Source organism: Kogia breviceps, chromosome 8, assembly GCF_026419965.1.
Source record: "Kogia breviceps isolate mKogBre1 chromosome 8, mKogBre1 haplotype 1, whole genome shotgun sequence".
Taxonomy (NCBI): domain Eukaryota; kingdom Metazoa; phylum Chordata; class Mammalia; order Artiodactyla; family Physeteridae; genus Kogia; species Kogia breviceps.
This window is the reverse complement of record NC_081317.1, coordinates 28,960,903-28,983,837: the sequence shown is the minus strand read 5'-3', so window position 1 is coordinate 28,983,837 and position 22,935 is coordinate 28,960,903. Positions and strand designations below refer to the sequence as shown.

The 22,935-nt window shown below is 44.9% G+C and overlaps 1 protein-coding gene across 5 annotated transcripts in view; it reads left to right on the top strand.

Annotated features, from left to right (window-relative positions):
* The window catches only part of SHC3 (SHC adaptor protein 3), a 156,552-nt gene that overhangs the window by 76,492 nt on the left and 57,125 nt on the right, over positions 1 to 22,935 (top strand). For all 5 annotated transcript variants that reach the window (XR_010841902.1, XR_010841901.1, XM_067041078.1 and 2 more), the window contains 4 exons: positions 4,236 to 4,299; positions 6,774 to 6,893; positions 10,236 to 10,289; positions 15,226 to 15,277. Coding sequence is in view for 3 of the 5 variants with exons in the window: in XM_067041078.1 (XP_066897179.1) it covers positions 4,236 to 4,299; positions 6,774 to 6,893; positions 10,236 to 10,289; positions 15,226 to 15,277 (290 nt within the window). In the remaining 2 variants the exon portion in view is untranslated. The remainder of the gene's footprint in view (positions 1 to 4,235; positions 4,300 to 6,773; positions 6,894 to 10,235; positions 10,290 to 15,225; positions 15,278 to 22,935) is intronic.

Here is a 22,935-nt window from a genome sequence, read left to right as displayed (position 1 = left end):
GGAGAAGGCGAGAAACTGACCAGGAGCACCCAGGATAGTGGAGGACGTCAGAGGACTGTGGGATCAAGAAGTCAAGAAAAAGAAGAGTGTCAAGGAAGTGAGGATAGCAGATTGCCTGTCAATTTGGTGCCAGGGAGGGTGTTGGCGACTTTGCAGAACAGTTAGTAGGAACAAGAGTGGCCTGGGGGGAGCTGAGGTGAAAAGGGAGGTGAGAGTGGAGAGGGCACCATCAACAACTCTGTTGACGGTCCATTTTATGGAGGTACCGTAATTTATTGAACTGGCCCCTGATAGGTATTGATTGTTTCCTATCATTCTGTTAGAACATTGCTGCAATCAATAATGCATATGTGAGTCTTCTGGCCTGTTTCTGAGAGTATTTAGAGGACGCATTCCCAGAAGTAGAACTATTGGGTTTTTGATGTTTTCCTTATTGACTTATATTAGGACAATTATCTCTTTGGCTGTGAAATGTTACCATTTATTTTCTTGTGCATAAAGTTTTATTTTTATGATATTGTGTCAATATTTTCTTTTATGGTTTCTGTATCATTCTAAGATTCAGAGATTAAAAATGTCTTCCCAATTTTCTTCTAGTACTTTTACGGTTTCATCACAAACAAATTAAATTTGCAATCCATCTAGGATTTATTCGCATGTAAGGCATAAGATAGGAACTCAACTTACTTTTTCCTGGATAGTTGCCCAGGCACTCAAATGCCACTCACCAAGTAACTCTTCTCCCCTACTGACATGCATTACAGCATTTATTCTGTAGGGAAGGAAAAAAACTTTTGTGCTCTGCCCTCCTATGTTTTTTGGCTGGGACCCTGAAAATTAGGCTAACAGAAGACAGATTAACAAGAGAAAAACAAACTTCATTAAAGCATGAAGTTCACATTCTCGCAGTGAAATTCAGTGATGAGTAACTCAAAGAAGTGGTTAGAACTTGGGCTTATATCTTAATCGAAGATGAAAAATCTGTACAGAATTGACAAGACACAGAAAAAAAGACTGAGTTTCTGGGGGTGACAAGCTGTGGGAAGGTAAATGTATAGGGAAACTTATGGAAGATAAGAGCTAGTAGCAAGGTTTGTTATGCAGATTCCTCTGGTGCATCTCTTAGTTGATCAGGGTCTAAGGTTGTCTCCAGTGATTAATGTCTGTCCTTCTTGGTAGAGAGGGGAAGGGGATGCCTTTACAAATTTATGTCCTGCTTTTAGGCCAATAGGGGAAGTGCAGGGGACTTTTCTTGTATCTAGTTCTTCTCAATTGCCTTCAGCTCAAAATGATCCTATACCAGAGAGACATATTTGGGGGTGGCATGTACTATTTATCTACATGTTCTACATATCTCTCCTTCTTGTTTCTTCATGAAATTGACTGCAATTTACCATTATATGTGTTCGTTTGTTGCATCCCCCCCCCCCACTAGAATAGGAGTGAATGAGTGTAGAAGTAACCCAGGTGTCCTATTTTAAAAAAATTTTTAGTCTGTAAAATATGAGTGTGTGTGTGTGTGTGTGTGTGTGTGTATGTGTGTTTGGGGAGGCTGGGTGGGTAGCGATGAGATGGGTGAGTAGGGAGTAAGATGGTGCTACATGATTTCAAAGGACCCAGTACTACATTCTAATGAAAAAGCTATTAAAATGTCAAAGGTACTGGCTCTAATGATAATTTTAGACAAAAGGGGAAGATGGTGAAATCATGAGAAAGTAAGGATTAGCATTTGGGGCTGGCTTCAGTTACTTTCAGATGACTCTGGAGGTGCCAAATATTCCATTTTCATATTAACTGAACTCCAAGGTCATGGGTTGACTTACCAAAATGGGGTCTTACTGGACAGAATGTTAGGAAGCACTCTCCATTACTAAAAACAGGGCAAAGTCACTACCTGAGGCTCAAATTGGGATTAAATGGATTTACACAAAGCTCAATAATTATTGCTAAAAGAACCAATTAAAATAGCACTACTCACCAAAAGGCACTCTGCTAGGCAATAAGGAGAGACGATAAAAATGGTTATATTTAAATTAGACTTTGGAGTTCAAGTTACTAATTTCAGTCATCTAACTATTGCAATTACTAATAGTTATGTCACATTTCTATTTCAAACAGAAATAGATACCATCAACCTGGTTGAGGTGAGAATTCACACACACACACAATTTATATGAGCATCAGAAACAAATTTTTGCCAGGGATGAAATGAGAGCATTCTTCTGAAAAGCAGCTTGGTTCACAAATCTCTTTGGGGATTCTAAAGGTTGGCTCACAGGAGGGATCCCTAGGACTTAATCTTGAGTCCATGAGCTCTGATAAATTTCTGGAATGTCTTACATTTGCAAAATTTAAGGCCAAAATATTGAGTCTCTGAATGTTCTCTGAGATGCTTGCTTGCCTTTCTGTGGGAGGATTTGTTTGATAGATCATGTTTATTATTTGCAACATTTTCTCCACAATCCCACTCTTAATGCTCACTGGTTGTTTCCACCTCTGTCTCCCAAAGTGGCACATAAGTAGCAAGGCCTTCTGTCCAAGCTTCTTAGCCTGACTAGATTAGACGTTTGATGATGTGTAACCTATATAATAAATTAGACATTTGACATTTCCTTTTTGAAAACTGTCATCCAAGACTGATTTTTTTTCTCTTATCCTCTACGTCAGTGGATGGGAAAAGAAATACGATGCTTACTAGGGGTATTTAAGGAATGACTTACTGGAAACTTTCCACCAAATAATGTCTTTCCAGTCTATTGGGTCTATCAGTGACTGAGCTGCTTTGCTCAGATAAATGTATCATTTAATATAAGAGGCACAGTGCAGACACACATCAAGCTTTAAAAATTAAACAGATAAAATATAGATACTTTTTATACATGTTTCTCTAGAGAAACAACTTGACTCTCTTCAATAAGGAATTTACCTTTAGAAAATACTTTGGATGATTATTTTGATAGAACCACTTTTAGAATATTATTATAAAACAAATGACTAAGGATAAACATCAAAAAACATTTGTTTCTTTCAAACAAACTTTTTCTGAGTCATGATTCATAATCTATAGTTTTATGGCATCTGAACTTTTAGAATAGTATTTCTTCTCTCTGTACAATGAATTGAATGGCAAATGTGAAGCTTATCTTAGTCTCTCACCTAATTTGACAAGGTCATATTCCTCTTAAAAGCATTGTATTGTGACAGTAATTATTTTTCTAGATGATAGAAAATAATTTCAAGAAGTATTCAGCTGAGAAAGTTTGTGGAATGTTTCTAAGGACCTATTATCTTCTCTATCATTCAGTGTTTCTCCATATTCCTATTTTCTATTTTTTTTCTGTGTTCTTTTACTAATTTGTCCTTCCCCATGTGGGAGTTGAGAAGTTCACCCAGTTCCTTTCTGGGCTCCTGACTTTGGAGCCGCCTTTGGCATATCACCCATTATTTCTCACTGAGGCCGAGTCACAAAGTTGAGCTATGCTTGCTTTCAGGCACCTGCCCAAGCCACGTCCCCACCAGCCTCCAGCTTCTGGAGTGTAGCAGCCTCTGTCTAGTCTTACTTTTTCACCCTCCCACTGCTCCCCTGCCCTCCTGCCCCGGGCAGACCTGTGGGTCAGACCCTCTGCAGCTGGTCCTTCTGTGAGGCCCCCTTGGAACCTAGGATGCTCCTGCCTCCTTCCTCAAGACAGTGCCCAGCACATTGTAGATGCTTTAGAAATGCCTACACAGAGCCTCATTTCTGGCTCATTTGTGTACCCCTGGAATTCCTGTCCTCCTTCAGAATCCTCTTGATTTTATGATATTTAGTAACTGTACAAGCTGGGAATAAAACTCAGAGGACCAAATTTCTTTTAATTACATTCTGACTCACTTCAGAAAGATCTTAATCAATAGCAATGCTTGATTAGGTTTGGGCCTTGTGCCATGACCATGGCCATGGAGATGGGTCCTTCCATATTTGGCCATTCAGAAGAGTACACTTCAGCACTTCAGGGTACTGATTTTCTAAAATATAATCTTAACCAAACATTAAAGAAAGAAAAAAGAAAGTGTGGCATCAATTCATATCCCACCCTTAGGATACAACCACAGCAACAGAAGGAATTAAGATACTGCCAGCCAGAGGGTCTAAGATGTGGTTTGCTTAGTTTTGTGTTTTGCACGTGTAGAACGTCTGGGTTATGTAATCCTGAAGGATGGGATAAAATGGATCTCTCTCTTCCTGTTCTCTTAAGGGAAGCCATCAGCCGGGTTTGCGAAGCCGTCCCTGGCGCCAAGGGAGCCTTCAGGAAAAGAAAGGTACTGTTCTCTCGGCTCCGTGTCTACCTGTGTCTCCTTTACTTTTTCTCTCTTCTGTCACCGCTCAGCAGCTTTAATCACACACAATTGTTCCGTTTCTCTTTTCCATGGCCTGGCTCTTGTCACTTTTTGTTGTTGTTGTTGGGCAGAGGGGAGGCAAGAGACATCTGTTGATTTAAAGGGGGTAACTTACAGTGACTCTTGTCATTTTTAAAAACAAAAAGAGCTTATATTCCCTCTTTGCCATGTGGTTGACAAGGACAGTTAGCTATCAAGGCTAACTGATAAGGTTGTCAAAATAAACATCCCAGGTCTACACCGAAAGACACGTAAACCAGGGCCAGGCATTCTTCTCAGCCTTTATGTACGTTTGTTCATTTCAATAGAACAAAGCTACGGTTGATGCCCTCAGTGGTGTGCTGGTAATAGTTTAACAACAGGCTCTTGGGGCTGGAGGTGGAGACTGAGAAGCACTAAATTTACTGTGTTTGCCAGTTTCTGTGGTATAAATGCTTCCACAATGGCCGATTTCAAGCTCTAACCTGACATCTCGAAAGTGGAGTTGGAAAGAGATGTGCAGTAGGTCACTGTTACACAGTGTCCCTACTATGTGTAGTGGACAAGGCCATTGTCCACACTAAATAACCTGAACAGCATAGGTAATAGCTAATGTGGAAACAATTAGGAAGTGATGAGTTTTGAGTATTTATTGTTATTTTATTTTATTTTATTTTGTGGTATGCGGGCCTCTCACTGCTGTGGCCTCTCCCGTTGCGGAGCACAGGTTCCGGACGCGCAGGCCCAGTGGCCATGGCTCACGGGCCCAGCCGCTCCGCGACATGTGGGATCCTCCCGGACCGGGGCACAAACCCGTGTCCCCTGCATCGGCAGGCGGGCTCTCAACCACTGCGCCACCAGGGAAGCCCTATTGTTTGTTTTTTTAAAAAATGTAATTGATTTAATTGTAAGTTTACATAAATTAATTTTTAATAGCAGCTCTTTTTAATGGCCAGCTCATAAAATTCCTAAAAATTTAACAATTGTCTCTCATTAGCTGGAACATCTAGAACACCACTGAATATCCCCATTTTACAGATGATAAAAACTGAGGCACAGGTATGAGAACCCACAGTGCGAGAAGGTGGTGGAGCTGAGCTCAAGCTTAGGCCACCTGGCTCCACGGGCTGCACATTCAACCCCTGGACTCGACCTTTTCATCCTGGAGGTGGTTGGACCAGAAGAAAAAAAAACTGGATTAAGACAAAGCTCAGAAAAACTCTTTTCTTAAGTGTGTAGTGAATACATAATTAAATATCCACCATCCAGACTTTTCTATGCCTGGGCTGAATGGTGGGACGCACATCCCTGTGAGTATCTCTGAGTCTGTCCTGAGGCTGAGGCTCTGGGGCAGGTTGTGTGATCGCCTCTGCTGCTCCCAGGGCTGAGGGTCAGCTCTGTCTTCGTAGCCTGGAGACATTTGTGAGCCCTCGGAGCAGCTGGGTTTCAGGCAGAGAACTTTGGATGAAGACTCATCTAGATGTGCCAGCCTGTGTTCCAGTCAGCCCACAGGGGACATAGAAGCCAGGCAAGCCTCCAGAATCTTGAATACAGGAACTAGGAGGGCACCTGAGAACTGAGACAAGGAACCTCGTCTTTCACAGCCACTTGGTACCCGACCAGCAAGTCTCGGGGTTCCCTCTCAGGCCTCTTGGTGAAAGTGGTGGAAACAATGTCGATTTCTGGGCTTCACCCCTGGTATGCTTAATCAGAATCTCTGGGGTGGGGTCCAGGCATCTCTAGTTTTAAAGAGTTCTGGTAGGAGATTCAAAAGCGATGCCTGCTTGGTTAAGAACTAGTCTTAACTGGCATCTCAAAAGAGGACATGTTCTACTCTGAAAAGGAAGGAAGGGACAGCTTGTGGGTCCCTGTGCCAAGGACAGTTCTGAAGGGCTGGTTGATGCACCAGTTAGAGCAGAACTGGGTCTGTCCATCCTTGTGCTGGCTCCAGACCCCTGAGTTTTAACTGGATCATTTAGTGGCTCATCTGCCCCATGAGCTGCTCCATTTCAGTCTGGTCCTGAGTAGTTTGACTCCTGGTAGGATGAAACTGGTTTCTGAGGCTGCAAAGCTTCAGGCCGTGGCCTGTGGCACCTTCCTGGGGCTTATGAGTGACCCCATGAGACACACGCCAGCAGGAGCTGCCTGGTGTACTGACACCTCTGACCTTCCAGCAGAGTCCACATCTCAGTGTGTATATATTAGGTGCTTTACAGTTGGCCTATTGCATACTCTAGAGTTTGTGTGTTAGTGTCAGATCCCACACTCCCAGCTCATTCCTGGAATGTTGCCTTCACGTGCCCAATGAGAGGGAGGGGATGGTGGAGGTTGAAGGTGTGGAAGATAACAGCGTCGAGGCCTTGACAATGTGGCCTCCTGTGAACGGAAAGCTAAAATAATGCTGCTTGATTTCACAGCCTCCGAGCAAAATGTTGTCCAGCATCCTGGGCAAGAGCAACCTCCAGTTTGCGGGGATGAGCATCTCCCTGACCATATCCACCGCCAGCCTGAACCTGCGGACCCCAGACTCGAAACAGGTCTGTAGGTGCTCAGGCCCTGCCCTGCCCATAGCCCCCAGACCGTGGCTGTTGCACAGGGCTTCCCATTTCCAGCTTTACCGGGTCCCTGCGGAGCACATTTGTATAAAATCTTCACCAGTCCACAAACTCTGGCCACTTCCAAAGGTCACCAACGGAATGATAGATGGAATTGGGTCTCTTGAATTCTGCTCTAAATTACCTTTCTTTTGAGGATGATGCATGAACTCATCGGTTTACTTACAGTGTAAAAAGAGGTGTGTGTATGCACAGAAGTCTCCTCTCAATGTCCTTGACCTATTTTGCTTTCTTTAATATTGTATTGCGTTGGTTCTACAGTCCACATTTTATTTTCACATTTATCATCTTTGAGATGGTGGCATGTCACGGTTTAATTGACAGTACTTTTTATTTCTTCACGGGTTGTTTTTTTGGAGCCTCTCTTAGTTGACAGTGTCATGGGTTGATGCAGTATGGCGCATCTGGGGCGTGTCCAGTGAGGACGGGGTCCTTACTGACTGAGGTGGGAACGCCGATGCTTACTGAGGCAAACTCTGTTAAGATAGTTGGGTTTTTCTTCAGCGTCTCTATCTTAAGTTTTGCCGATTGTTAGTTCCTTTAGCTGGGAAAATGGGTGTATGAGTAGCTGTCCTGGAACCAGCAGGGGAGTTCTCTGAAGGCCAAAGGAGGCAAAGGGGGTGAAAACGCACATAAACCATAAGGGTGGGAGGTGAAGCGAAGCCATCCCTCACTTGCTCTGCCCAGTCTGGGCCTCTGTTGCTGGCAGTGTGAGCTGGGATTCAGATGTGCCTACATGGAGAGGGGTGGGTAATCCACAGACCTCCGAATGACACACTTCCTGACTCTGGCAGTGTGTTACCAGGGCTGTTTAGGGGGTACCCTCATGTTGCTATACGTATTCATATTTATTGATTCCGTATTCCCCAGATAAGCAGGCAGCATCCCCAGCTTCATTTAGGATGAATGGGACCCCACCGCACCCCTGCCCCAACCCAAGATGTTGAAATAAATTCTAGATCTAGCATAGCAATGAGAGGCAACACCTGGGCTGTGTTTTGACATAGAGGATGCCACTTGTCACTCCATTCCTTTGTTTGTTTTTAACTGAAGTCCAGTGGACTGACAATGTCGTGTTAATTCTGCTGTACAGCCAAGTGATTCCGTTTCACATTTATATACATTCTTTTGAAAATCCTTTTCCGTTATGGTTTATCACAGGATATTGAATCCAGTTCCCTGTGCTGTGCAGCGGGACTTGTTGTTTATCTATTCTATATGTAATGGTTTGCATTTGCTAACCCCAAACTCCCAGTCCTTCCCTCTACCCTCTCTGTCAGGGCAGCCACCAGTCTGTTCTCTTTCATTCTTATTCGTGTGGCTGCTGCACCTTTTGTTTCTAGGAACCCTCAGACCACAGTCCCCAATGCTGTGAGATCTTCTCTCCTAATTCTCCCTTCTACCTCACTGTCGCATCTCAAAAAAAAAAAAAAAAAGGGGAGAGAGAGGCAGACTCTCAGAGCAGAAACGATGAGGTCACCGAGGTTGGCCTTCCCGTCCTCGGATTGGGGGCTCGTTGGGCGTGTCCAGGTCTCATTGCCCTCCCCTTGGTTTATGTGGATGGGAGGGAGTGCGGGGCTGGGGGGATGCCTGGGGAATGGCAGCTCGGATGACATGAGCACAGTCTGAGGAGGGTTTGGCAGCCCTCTGCCGAGTTAAGGGCCGGGCTGTAGCAAACAGAAGGAGCCTGAGTGGGCAGACCCTTCCCAAACCAGAGAGCCAGCAGAAAGGCAAAGCTAGCTCTCCTTTTCAGAGCTCTCAAGGAGAAGAAGCAAGAGGAAACACCCTCAGAGCAAAACACATCCTTTAGTTAATTAGCTCTAATTTTCTTACTCTCCTTTTCAATTTCTATCTTACCCAATGGGACAACATACGGTCCCGCAGTAATGGTCACGTTGGCCAAATATGATTTCCATTTTTTTCTTAAATCTCTGTTCACTTTGATTTCCAAACCCCAGTTTTAGAGCTGCTTTAGAATCAAAAATTAAATAAACAAAAAATTCAAGAAGCAAAACATGAACAACTTTAGAAGTCATAGTCTGTCATCATCTGGGGACTGCTATGTCCTCACTGCTCTCTTGGGAGCCCTCTGCCCCTGGACGGGAGGCAGAATTCAGAAAGCTGCAAAGGGCAACTAGTCTGATCCAGCTGGGTTTGGGTACAGGCTACAGAGCTGGACTCATCGTTTTTATTCATCTATATACTCAGGTTTTTCTAGATCCTGAGTAGTTTTGCAAGTGCCAACAAGTGAAGTAGGCATTTAAAAATATCTCATTTTATCTCGTAATTCAGTTATAGTTTTGCTTTGAGTTTTACTGGAGCACAGTTGGAAAAATCCCTTGCATGGTAGGATTACAGCTCTGTAAATTCTGCCTGCCTGCCGGCGAGGACCTGAGGGGGCTGTGCAGAAAGAAACCTGGTTATGCTGGGATGGAGATGAGAGTGCTGTTCCCACCCCCGGAAATTTACTTCAATGTCACTATGTTGTCTTTAAAAAGATAAAAATAGCATGGAAGACTTATGTAGCCTTTTAAATTTAGGGCAGCTCCTAATTTACTCAGTGTCTACTAAATCCCACCGTATGCTGCAGTTTATAATGCTAATGGAAATTTCCCCATTTAAAATTAACTTGGAACATCCTCGGTGGTTTTTAAATTGATAAATTACAAGAGTGCCTGAGAGGACACCAATTTTGATCTTGGATGCAGGCTTTCTAATTCATGTGCTCATGATACAAATGGGATGAAATAGGGGACAGCCACACTTCCCTCCACTCCAGCTATGGGGTCTGTACCAAAGACCCCATGTGTCTTTGGAAACCAGAAACTGCACAGTTGACATGTTTTGGTGTGTGGTTGAGACGTTTTCCTTCTCAAAGAGGCATGGTTGTTAAGATCCCCTGTGTTCGGTCACAGCTCTGCCTTTAACTAGCTGTAGAGCTTTGAGCCAGCTGCTTAGCCCCTCTGGGCCTCAGGCTCTTCATCTGTAAAATGGGATCGCAATAGTTCCTACCTCATAGGGCTGCTGTGAGACTTAAATGAGATAATTCTGGCAAAGCAGCTAGATGAGCGGCTGACGTTGTGAAAGTTCATTCAGGGTGATCTATTGTTATTACTTTTGTAATTGTTATTTTCATTGGGTATGAATTTGACCAATTTTCAGGAATCCTTGTGGATTTGTATTTCCTGCCAGCAAACAGTAAGTTTTCCAAGACATGGGAAAGGTAATAATGGCACATCTCATTTCTTGTTTTGGACCTGGCAGATTATAGCGAATCATCACATGCAGTCCATCTCCTTTGCCTCTGGGGGAGACCCGGTAAGTGCCCTTGGAGTTGTTTCCTCTTGCTCTTGTCAGAATTGCTGCGAAGGGGCCCTGCTTCAGAAGCATGCCTCTTAGGACTCTATAAAGAAAGTTAACTGTGATACCAGCTATTTCCACTTCCCTTTCATAAACGTTTCCTGACTCTCATTATTTTAGGGGTAACCCATGATAAGGACCTACCATTAAATTTCATTTCATTAGTAAACAGCTGTCAAAAATCCCTGAAGCATTGGCTTTCTTAAGGGGTAATGACATAGCTCCCTGGTTTCTCAAGCACTCGTGACTCTGCTAGTCCTGCTTTGTTCCTGTTTTTCTCCTGGCTCTCCCTTGGAGTCTTCCGTTTTTGGATTTTAAGTCTATTCAAAGGCTGTGAATTTACTTGGCCTGGTTTATTCATAAATATTTGAAATTGGTATTTTTCTCTCCAAATGTAACACTGTAGTCTTTTAATGCTTTGTTTTGCCAACAGGGAAGGAGTTTCAGAGATAGAGAAAAAGAGAGAGGATAGAGAATACGAGAATGTTCTAGTTTTCATTGCTTCTTGTATTAAGAAGGTGGAATATCAAGAGAACTTGCTCCCCACATTTGGTCAGGAGTCCTACGATACAACACCCGCATTCAGTTTCAGTGTCAGGAAAGGCAGGACTCAGGAAACCACTTCCTCCTCAGGCAGGGCAGTGTTTCTGTTATCATTATTGTTGTTTGTATTATTTTGTCAAGTTATCGGTAGGCAATGCTCAGATTTTACGTAAGAGTTTACTGGTCCAAGGTAGCCTGGGTAATTAGTGCATTATATTACTCCTTATCCCAAGGCCAGGGACCTTGTCTATTTCTAGCCTGGGAAGGGGATTTTTCCCATGCCCTGTGTTTAACTCATATATCTTTCCTCCCATACTCCTACCTGGGTAACCTGATTGCAGAACTGCTGTTGGCACATTGAAACCCAAATCGAGGGAGTGATCTCCACTGCTGGCTCCAATCTCGATGTTCCCAAAGGACAGTATAATCATGACACTGAGTGTCTCAGCTACAGAAAAGCCTGTGCCTGCCCTTCCCTCTCCCACCTACCTGCTACAGCCTCCAGGGAGGCATCACTCCTATCTCCCCAGCACTGAGCTCCTGCTGCGGAGATGCAGGCTGCAGGGAGAGGGGCCCCAGGCATCTCACTGTCTCAGACCCTTGAGCCAAGGGCATTGGCAGGAGAGGAATTTGGCCACCCTGCAGATGGTTCTTTGCCCTTAATCCTCTGCTAAAGTGTCACAGGATGACCAGAGCATTATTTCAACATCTCATTCAGTGAGTTCCACTGGCTTTGGACCTATTTCATACTTAGGGTCTAGTTTTCAGAAGTCTTCCAGGATGCTTTCCTCTTCTTTTTTCCTTCCCTTCCCTTCCTTTACTTTCTTTCCAATCCTTTAATTTCTTATGATCCACTGCAAAATGAAATACATCACTGAGATGTATGTTTAGAAAGTGTTCCATAATCAAGCCCATCTAAGGAGCATTTCTGAAGATTATATCTAGACATATGTGTACACTCATTCTCTACCTGTACTACACATATACACATATCTATACTTATATCTGCAACTGGATCTAGATAATTTGCAGTCGCTGTCTACTTGTTTGCCTAATGTGATGCTTAGAACCATAGCTTCTTAAATTTGGAAGGTAAACCAGTTTGAAAAATAAGAGGCAGAAACGTTGCACACCTGCATCAATATCTCCTTTCAGGGACTTGTCTCAAACCTCATCTTCATGTTGACATTGAGTGGGAAAGCAGAGATCTAGAAAATGGAAAGCCAAATACATTGTCCTGTGTTAAAATTATTTTATTCTCCACTATGCACAAAGACCTGTGAACTATTTTCAATTTTCCCTATCACCTCTTCTTAAAAAAAGGAAACATTCAGTGACCCTTAAAGTAATTCATAACTTTTAATATTTTTTTTCTGTTACAGAAAATGTCATGATTCCAGGGGACAGGAAGCCTGGTTACTTTTTATTTTAACCAATTCAAATGCACATCACATTGTGCATGAGTTCTCATTCCAAATTTACATATTACCATTACAATTGGTATACGTTTTAAATTAAACCAACAGTTCTAGGTCCTATTCCTTGTTCTGCTGCTAAGTATATATCTACTTTTTGCTTTGTGCCTCAGTGTACTGGGTAAGAAAATGGTATTTTGAAATGTCAAATAAGACAGACTGGAAAACACAGTTAATCCCTGCAATTAAAAAAGGCATCGTACAATTATAATCAATTATATACAATTATTATTAGCAGTTCTAAAAGATCACCGAAAGAATGCCAGAATAATGGTCAGGCTCAGAAAAACTTGGGGAGTGAGAACAGACATGGGTAAATACAGAACAAGCACTTGGCATCCCCATCTTTGGAACTTCGAGTGCTCACTGTGTGACTGGGTGATGTCAAGAACATTGTTTGAACGGGCAATACACTCCCCCACTGTGCCGGGAATGCATCAATATTGGCATTGGAAGAGCTGTGTCCTTGGCTGGGCCATTGATCATCTGAGTGACAGGGACACATCATATCTCTTGCCTAGTCTTCCTTCCCTAGCTTGGAGCCAGAGGAGCATTTCTCAGACTGGAGTAAGAATTTAAAAAGAAGAATTTCCTTGTATATGCTACTAATGTGGACTCAAATTAATTTTGTTACACAAATATGTACAAAAATAAATTATGTATAGATTCCTTATGTTTATTCCTTTTATTAAACTGTAAATCCCAATCAAACTTGGAAGTTAAGTACAAATAAACACAGTAAAGTCAATAACATTCAAAGTAAAATTAATTTACTGTGATGAGTAAAGTTTTGTTGAAACTAAATCTCTGCTCCCAATGTGACTCTAGAACTGGCTACCATGGTGCAGAAGCCTTTGAGGTCAGCATCTCTCTACTACCACAGGCGCCAGATGACTCACTCCTTCCACTGATTTCTTCTATTCAAGTAAACACTTCAGTCGTACATCATTGTGTACAAATGTGATGTTAATTTGCTTCAGGTGGGGCAAAGCCATCTGACTGTTCTTTTCGCTCTGATTTCTTTAAAAACCTGGCACCCATAATGTTGGAAACCCCACTGAAAATCTTGGCACTGAAATTGCGTGCAGAGCTTGATGGCACGGGTGTCATTCAGATGATCCCTCATATTACTGTATTAACTTTTAAGATTATCATAGAAATGAAAGCATAAAAAGAGATTCTGGTGACATCTCAAACACTGGAGAATATACCTGCCCAACCCTAGGGTTCCATGGATCTCAGACTGAGTAACTAGTGCTCCCTAAGTCCACTTCTGACGTTCACGTCTCCTGAGTCCAGGAAAGAGTGTCTATGATTACGAGCTACAATCCTTATTTTTGCCAGTAACTACAGATTCTGACCCGATCTTCCTTGATGAAATGGCAGGAAGTCAGGTCCACCAGTTTGATGGTCTCCCACTCCCGTTCCCAGGTCAGTCTGTGAATACACCAAAGGACAGTGGCCTGAGCAGGAAGGAGAAACAGCTTAGATAGGCTACATGCTGGAGAATGACCTCAGTCCAATACGTCAAGAGCCGCCGGAAGAGCTCTCTCCCTTCTTAGTCTTAGTGGGTGTGTGGGCAGTGATGTTTGGAAAAGCGACTTGCACCCTGCAGCGGGTGCTCATAAGCACGGCGTCTTCCTCCCCTGCCTCCACACTCACTTTCTCTCTTCCCCTCTCACATTGGAGGGTTTTCTGGAGCCCTGTGGAGAAAGAAGGGGTCGTTTCTCCTGCTCATAGAGTATCACAAAGAAGGAACTCACGGCAGAGAATCTTGCAGATGCTGAAAACACTGGGAGCTAATCAATAACCTTGGAGTCCTCCAACACCATCACATGGGGGAAATAGCCACAACAGTGGGGGAACCTTTACCAGTGGCCACCCCGAGACTTCTTGAATGTTGCAAATGTCAACCTTGCAGGAGTCTTTCTTTTGCTTTCAAGAATTAAGAGAATTGTTTCCTCTGTTTCAAAACTAAAATTCACATGGTTGCCTCGGCTCACTCCTGAGGTCATTGTTTCCTCTGTGTGCCAAGTAGATGAGGCAGGCAAGGGGACTTAAATTTCATGTGGAAGGGTGAGACTTCCAAATAGAGCTCATGCTTTTGAAACGTCTTAAAAGGATTAAAATTGCTACTTATGTCATCGTATCCATATCTCATCCACCCATGAGGGATGTTGGCAACCAACCTTTGAACATCACTTCTCATTTTCTCAGTGTGGCCCCCAGATCAGCGGCAGCACCTGGTTGCTTGTCAGAAGTGTACATTTCGGGGCCTCACCTCAGACCTGCCGAATAGGATACCCTGGGCTGGAGCTCAGCAGTCTGTGCTGTAACAAGCCCTGCCGGGGATTCTGACCCCAGCTCAGATTTGAGGATTGTTGTTGGAGACAGCTGACAGCAGTGGCTCTCACTTGGTTCTACTATGAACCAAGTGGCCTTGGTTCATAATAGAATCATCTGGGGAGCTTTTAAAAATCCTTGATGCCTGGGCCTCACCTCCACTCCAGTTAAATCAGATTATCTGGGAGTTGGGACTCAGGTATTAGTGTTTCTATAGCTCCTCGGGTGACCGGACATGCTGAGAATGGATGCCCTTGACACCCTTGCTGCTCAAAGTGTGGGTGTGGCGAAGCTGCATCAGTGTCTTGCGAGAGCTGTCTGCAGATGCAGAACCTCGGGCCCAGCTCCTGGCCTGTGGACTCAGAATCTGCATTTCACAAGATCCCCGGTGATTCCCGTCCACTGAACAGTCTGAGAAATGCTGGGCTGTCATCAGGGCTACTCTTGATTACTGAGCTGCTGTATGCATGACGTGTCTGCTGTCCTGTATTCACCTGTGATTAGTGATGTGACATCTCATTTTTCTTTCACAGGATACAACAGACTATGTTGCGTATGTAGCTAAGGACCCTGTTAATCGCAGAGGTAAGCGATGTGTGACTTTTGTCATCTCTCACTCATGTGTAGCCAGGCTTAACAATGGATACCAGATGGTCCTCATGATCTCAGCCCTCTTCATCCAAACTAACAGTGTCATATCGTACTGTTAGCGATCATTGAGGTTTGCGGGCAGTGAAGCGTGGCGGCACACCTGGCTGGGTTAGGAGATGCTGGATGTCTGAGAGCATTAAACACACACCTGTATCCAGATGGCTAGCGCTTGGTACACCTGACCTGTGCATGGTAGCTCCCACTCACTCATTCTCTGAAGGTGCCCTCAGTTACACCTGAAGACTTTGCAAACCGCTGGCCTCCTGCCCAGCTCCAGCTCCTTGTGTGTCCACTGCCAACTAAGTCTCCCCGAGAAGCCTCATGCTGCTCTGCATGGCCCTGGAAGCCAGTGTCCAAGCTCAGGTGCTGCCCTCTTACACCCCGCAAAGGTGCTAGGGCCTCAGACACAGGCTGGGTAGGGGATTTGAAACATCCAGGTACTTCCCATCTTCATGGAACCTTTAATTCCTAGACCCTCCCTACATACCCACAACCCCATTTCTTTCATCATTTACAAAACCAAAGGGTCACCCCCCCTCCAATATTAGCAAGCTTGGGCAGGTGGGCTGATTAAGGGGCGCTACCCTTGAATCCCGGGCAACCACCAGGGGCTGCACAACTCCAATTTAGAACTCACTGACGAAGCTCACCTGTGGGGTTTGTAACGCTACAAATGGCACTGCCCTCTACCACCCATTGCTTCCCCTCCTCCTCCCACCCTCTACCCCAGGTACCCATTGTTAAGATTTCCTAGTTGGCTTTGTAGAAGTTTTATATCTGTCCATATACATATATATATATATATATATATACTCTTCTTTTAAAATTTCACCACAGATGAGATTTTAGCATTCTGTTTTTGCACCAACCTTGGGGGAGGGGGAGGTGGAGGTGGCAGGCTGCACTCATCCCAGAATTAACACTTGTTGAAGTTCTTCCTTTATTTTTGTTTGTTCTAAGTTAACTTCAAGTAATCCTAGACTTTTTTTCACACCCTTAATGGCTCCTAGGTCAATGGTTCTGAAAATGAACTATACTTTAGAATCACCTGGGGAGCTTTAAAAAATTCTCAATGCTCAGGCCTCAGAGAGGGGTACCCAGGCAACTGTAGTTTTTAAAAGCTCTCCTGATGATTCCCATGTACAGCCAGGGCTGAGATATCAGGCTGTAGGTCCAGACCCTGAAGGAGTTTAACCCTGTGCAATTTGACTTAGGGCCGTGGAAGCATACAAGCTGATACCTTGTTTCATGGCTGCAAACCAGCAGCACTTTCTGTCCACAGTACCTTTTCAAAGTCATGGAAATCAGGATCCAGTCCATGTGCTTGGTGGTTGCTGGACCAGCTCCCTTTGGGACCCACATGCAGTGCTGGTGTGAAGACAAATGCCAGACTTCTGCGCTGTTGCTGGTGCTTTGGGGGCACCAGCAGCCTAGGGGTCCTTTGAGATGCTTGATAGGAGATGATCACTCCCTCCTTCCAGTTATCTGTTGCCTGTAACAAATCTTAATGGCTTAACAGCCATCATTTAAAAATATCTTTTGATATGATGAAGTATCAAGTGTCCAGGCAGGGCTCATGTGGCCAATTCTTCTGCTCTCTGTGGCATCAATGGGGTATTGGGTGGTCTTTGGCTGGTGGCTGGCCTGGTCTAGAGGGCCCAAGCTGACTTCACTTCCACGCCTTGGACCTTGGCAGGGAGGACAAGAAGTCAAAGCCAACAGGGTCCTTCTCCTTCTGCAAGGAGTCTCAGGGTCCCTCCAAGTGGCCCCTGAATCAGGGCAGTAGGACTTCCCACATAGCAACTCTGGGCTCTATGATGCCAAAGTGGATGCCAAAAACCAGGCACCGCTTCCTCTCTGTCATAGTTGACTAGTCAAAGCTGTCCCAGGCAGCTCAGATTCAGGGGAGGGGAACCAGACCTGCCCTCCGACAGGAATTTGCAGTCTTCCTTATCCATCACATCTCTGTTCCCGCAGGTACACAGGCAGCCCCAGCCTCCTGGGAGGCAGTGTGGGAAGGGAGGGGAGTCATAGATCTGGCCATGAACAGTATCTCAGAGCACGCTTTGCCTCCATCTGATATGTGTCCACCCACCATTGCCTCCTTCTGCAAGGAGCTGGGGGAGGGCTCCCCCGGCTGCTCTCTTTTCTTTCCTCCTGCCCTAGGCCAGGAAGAGAGTTTAATTGAATAAGAATGGTCTCTGCCATGCAGGGGTCAGATGAGCAAGAAATTCTGGGAGTGAATGTTCTTATTCGGACTCTTAAATATCCAACTCCCCACGCAGAGGCCCCAGTTGATGTGCTGACCTCATTGTGGTCCCCTGGCTGCAGGCGGAGCTACTCAAGGCAGGCAGGCATCAAGGCACATTTGGAGCCCAGAAAGTCTTCTCTCAAAATCCTGCAGAGATGGGTTAAAGTCCCTCACTGTTATCATTTGTCCTTTCCACACTGATTCCTGCTTATACATTCTGGTGTATGTTTTTGGGTAATCTAGCAGTATTTATAGTGAGAAAAATATTATATTTTTCTCTCTAATATCAAGAATCCATGGCTTATATAATTAATCTGGTGGAAGGGCAAAGGATCTCTGACCCATGCCATTAAGCTCTATGGTAACCACCACCATCTTGAGGAGATAGGGGTTGCAAATGAGTGAAGTTTCATGAGGTTGGCACCTTATAGCTGAAAGGCAGGGCTGGCAGGAGACGTGGAAGGTGACTACTGATATATGTAGGATAAAACGCCCAACAAATCAGGCTTTGCTGGATCCTAATATACCATTTTCTTTTCACACTGGAATTTGTATTACTACCCAAGGACTCCCATTCCCTGCAACCTAATGTCTATTGGTTCAGAATGGACTGCTTGGGTCACAAAAGTACATAAAAAATAATGTCCTAATTAGACATATGGCTGCCTGCAGGTGGCATGTGCTTCTTATAATTTATAACCACAATAGCATCCCTGTTCAGGCGCCTTCTGGAACTCCTGAACTTGCCTGGAAAGTCATATCCTATGGTGCTGACCTGATGGTAGAGAGGCCTGAGTGTTCAGCCGGTATAGCTTCTAACACATCCTGCTGCCTTTTCCCCAGGATTTCCTGAATAAGGGGGAAACGTGGTGATTGGGCTTGAGAGGGAAGCCCTCCGTGGACTACTGCCTCACATGGCTGCGCTTCCTTCTCCAGGCTTCTCTACTAGCTCACGGTCATTTCAACACTGAATTTAGGGTTCCTCTGGCCTCAGACAGTTGTAGGCCACAGGAGGTGACTTTCCAGGAGAAATTTAAAAAGTATGAACTCCTTAAATACTACAGAACCTTCTCTGGCTTTTCTTTCCCCTAGGAGTCAAACCTCTTCTGTATAATAGGTGAAAGCAATGATTTATTTTTTTAAGCCGGGAGGTTAAATTCCATCTCATAACACTGTGGTGGGAGGTTAATTTTCCTGTGAGTGAATGATTAGGTTGTTTCCCATATCTGGCTTTCGTCAACCTTGTTTTTTGTGTGTTTTTAAAAAAATAAACAAGCCAGTCCCTGGGCTCTAAATACCCTGTGCCAAAGACTGTGAATGTTCCTGCGTAGCCCAAGCTTCTGGCTGAAAGTCAGACTTGTGTAGTTACCAGCCTGCTGCACATCTCTGCTCAGAAACCTCCTAGCCCCCTTACCTTGACAAGCCACAGAGCTAAGTCTTTCCTTCCACCACAAAGTATCTGCTTGTCTTACGCATCACGATGTGAGCTCACTCCTGCTCTATCCCCTATCTCGTTTCCTGTGATCTCCCCTCACCTCCACTCCAGCTCCACTGATCTTCTGGCTCTTCCTTGAACATGTCAAGCAAGCACCTGCCTCAGGGCCTTTGCACCTGTTGAGCCCTATGCCTGCAACAGTCTTAGACTAGACCTTCCCATGGCTCACTCCCTGACTTCCTTCAGGCTTCTTCTGCGATGCCACCTCCTACATGGCTTTCCCTGGTCATCCTACATGTCACCCTACAACATCATCCTCATCACCCCCTTTATTTCACATTATTGTCTTTATGGTTGTATTAGTTTCCTGTGACTGCTGTAACAAATTACTGCAAACTTTGTGGCTCAAGACAACAAAAGTTTGCTCTCTCACAATTCTAGAGGCTAAGGGTCTGAAATCAAGGTGTCAGCAGGGCCATGCTCCCTCCAAACGTTCCAGGGGGGAAGGCTTCCTGCTTCTTCCAGGGTCTGGTGGCTCCAGGAGTCCTTGGCTTGTGGCTGCATCACTCTAGTCTTGGCCTCCATCTTCACATCACCTCCTCCTCTGTGTCTGTGTCACCTCCTCTTCTGACCCTTATAAGACACTTGTCATTGGATTTAGGGCCCACCCTAATCCAGAATGATCTCATTTTGAGTCCTTAATTACATCTGCAAAGACCCTTTTTCACAGGTTCAGTGGGTCAGGATGTAGACAGGGCTTTGGCTGCTGGGGGACACCATTCAATCCATTCTAATGGTATATTTTTCCTTCTTTATTTTCAGTGTCCACCTTCTAGACTGTAAGGTTGGTGAGAGCAGGACTCTGTTTTGTTACTTGCTGTATCTGGAGATCCTGGGGCAGAGCCTGGTACAGAGTTGGTGCTCAATAAGTGTCTACTGAGTGAAGTCTGCAGTAAATATTTTGTACATTTGCCTTGTGCTCATGTGCAAGAATTTTCTTAGGGTTTATACCTCTGGGACAAATCCCTGTGTTCCGGGACATCTTCAGTTTTTTAAAAAATGGTTATTTCACTTTATAATTCCACAAGTGGCACAGGAGGGCTCCTTGGCTTCAGCTCTTGTTCAACACTTGGACTTTTTCAGACTTTTAAATCCCTGCCAGTCTGATGGGTGCAAAATTATCTCCTCATAAAGTTTTAGTTTTCCACTCTGGGGCTAGAACAGATATTAAACAACTCTTAATTAAGAGCATGGGAGCTGAATCTTGGAATTCTTACCTGTCTCAGATTAAAAAAATCTGGAACAATGAGGAACATGTGGATATAGTAAGTGAACAGACTAGGGTTGGCTGAAAACTATGCTTGAGTTTGGAGTCTCCAGTTCTCTGGTACGAATTCACTGGTGTTCAGTGTGCCTTTTAAGGGGTGAGAGTTATTATCCCACTAAGAGGAAGAGACTGCAGTCATTGTTTGATGGGATTTTTTTCTGATTAGGTAATGACTCCAGGTGTCTCCGAGGTTCCCTATGTCAGTCACCAGTTGGTAGAGAACTTGGCTATGAATTTGAACTCTTGGAGAGTCTGTGAGTCTAGATAAGAGGACAATGGGAGTCTGAAATGGGACCCCTTCAAGGGCTGGGCTGCCTGGTGGAGGCCAGATGGCTGTGAAGTGTGAGTTGGGTTGGTGTGGGTGTGGGTGGGAGGGGTCGTGACTTCTTAAAAGAGCAGCACAGATCCTGAGAGGTTTTCTACTCATACTTGCAGGGTCGCCCCATGGAAACAATGCCCACTGAGATGGGGTGGCCCATCCCACAGGGTGTGGAAGCAGCCACTGTAGTGGGAAACACATGCTGGAGCCTCTGTCTATAGGTCACTGATCTGAGATAGAGTGGGTGTTACCCCACAGTCATACGTAAAGTGTGCAGTGAGCCAGTGACACCCTTTCTGTATGTCAGCTGCTCCTGGCCACAAAGGGGGTGGGGAAGTAGGGTCTTACTTTTACAAAGCAAAAAAAAAAAAACAACAAAAAAAACCCCCAAATAATCTAATCAGCTAAGATAAGGAATCAACCCCTCTAGACTCAAAATGATTAAGAAAAATATTTCAAAGATGGAAGGAAGGATGAATTTCTATCCATCATCATTAGTGATGAACCTCTCACCCAAAATATTTATCTTGCTTTGTGATAATAAATGACAGTGTGGTGCTTTCAGGGCCAACGAGACGTCTTGAACTTTATTTTATCTTTATTGTATCATTTTTAACATCTTTTAAAAGATATTTTTATAATATACATACTATTATATTAACACGGAATATATGTTCATAATTTATAAATAAGTAGATACATATTCGGGACACATGCTCAGTATAGTAAAGAGTTCTTCGCTGGTAAGCATGAGAATACTTGACAATTTCTTATTTACAGAAGTGAAGCCTTTTTGGGTGTCTGGTGCATGTGATAGGCATTGCTAGTGCTCACTGATGTCCTGACCTCACTCCTTCCAAGCTCCCAGGAGACTGTACTACCAGCCTCTCCTGGGTGGAGGAGGAGCCAGGCGACAGTTCTGTGTGAGAGATGCTGGGGCTGTTTGTTATCGTGGTGTCACTTGCCTGTGCTGACTAATGGAGCAGCCATTCCAGGCAGGGCTCAGAAAGCTAGCTCAGATGAATGGAGGCCCCAGTTGGCCTGCAGTCCATTTATCAGTCAGATGGCCAGGGCAGCATTGAACACCGATGGACAGGTGCAGCCACTGGCCTCTGGACTTATTTGGAGCCATTGGGAAACTTACGGAGGGACTTCTGACCTGCCACTGTCTACTGTGTGGGGAAGATGTGTGGTTGACCCAGTAGGAGGCTGCCGTGTGAGGAAAAACGCTGTGTCCCAGTTCTATCTGGCATGATTACGAGGGCTGCAGCACATCCTGCCCTCAAGGGGCTCATCCCAGGTGGGGAGTGGCCTTTGTGGTGAGGCCTGATGAAGTCCCCTCACTAGTGTCAGGGCTGAGCTGGCTGCTGTGGGGTCTGAGCTGGCTCTCCTGGAAAGCGACATCAGCCTTGCTTATTGGTCAGAGAGAGTCACCAGCGTGGGCAGCCAAGCACCCCCACCCCCACCCCCACACCGGAGACCACCCCCACTACTGCACCACTGCCAAAGAGCCTGTCCCCTTCAGAAGGGGTAGAATGAGGAATGACCCCATTTTGCTGCTCCTATGTTTGCTTTGGGCCACATTTTAGGTTTTACAAACATCATTCTGAGTCTTGATTCTGGGCCCCACCCCTCTGTACCTTCCTCTCATCCAGTTCTTCTCCTTCTTGCTCATGAATGACACCTCCATCCATCCTTTCCTCATGGGATGTAAAACAAGCAGCCCTGATGCTTACCGGTGGTGAGAACCTCATCATTCCTCACACACACTGAGTCACACAGGTGAGGTTAGAAGACAGTGGCTTTTAGCTAAAGACTTGCAACAGTCAGAGAAAATACAGGTCCAGAGAGACCGCCAGCCCAGGGTTAGTTCTGGATTTGGAGTAGGTTTCTGGAACACAGAGAGGCCATTCTACAGAAGGATCCTCAGACCTAGCCAACAGATGACGTTTTCACAGTCCACTGAGGAATGAGCCAGGCCCCAGAGCCTGGAGTCGTGATTTAATTCTGCATCTGCAGTTCCTGTCACCCTCTGGTACCTAGACCAGATACCAGGGCTCCACCCTCACCAAGTGAGGGTGCTTCCACCCAGAGTCTTGCATCTTCCCAATGTCCCAGGAACTGATTTAAAGAAGGCCCACTTCCAAACTCGTGTTCTCTAGTGTGTAGAAGATGAGGGGGCCGTGTGGATTGATCATATGGCCCCCTCTGTAGAAACCTTGCTCTTCATTCACTAAGGCTAGGGCACTCCTTTTCTCCT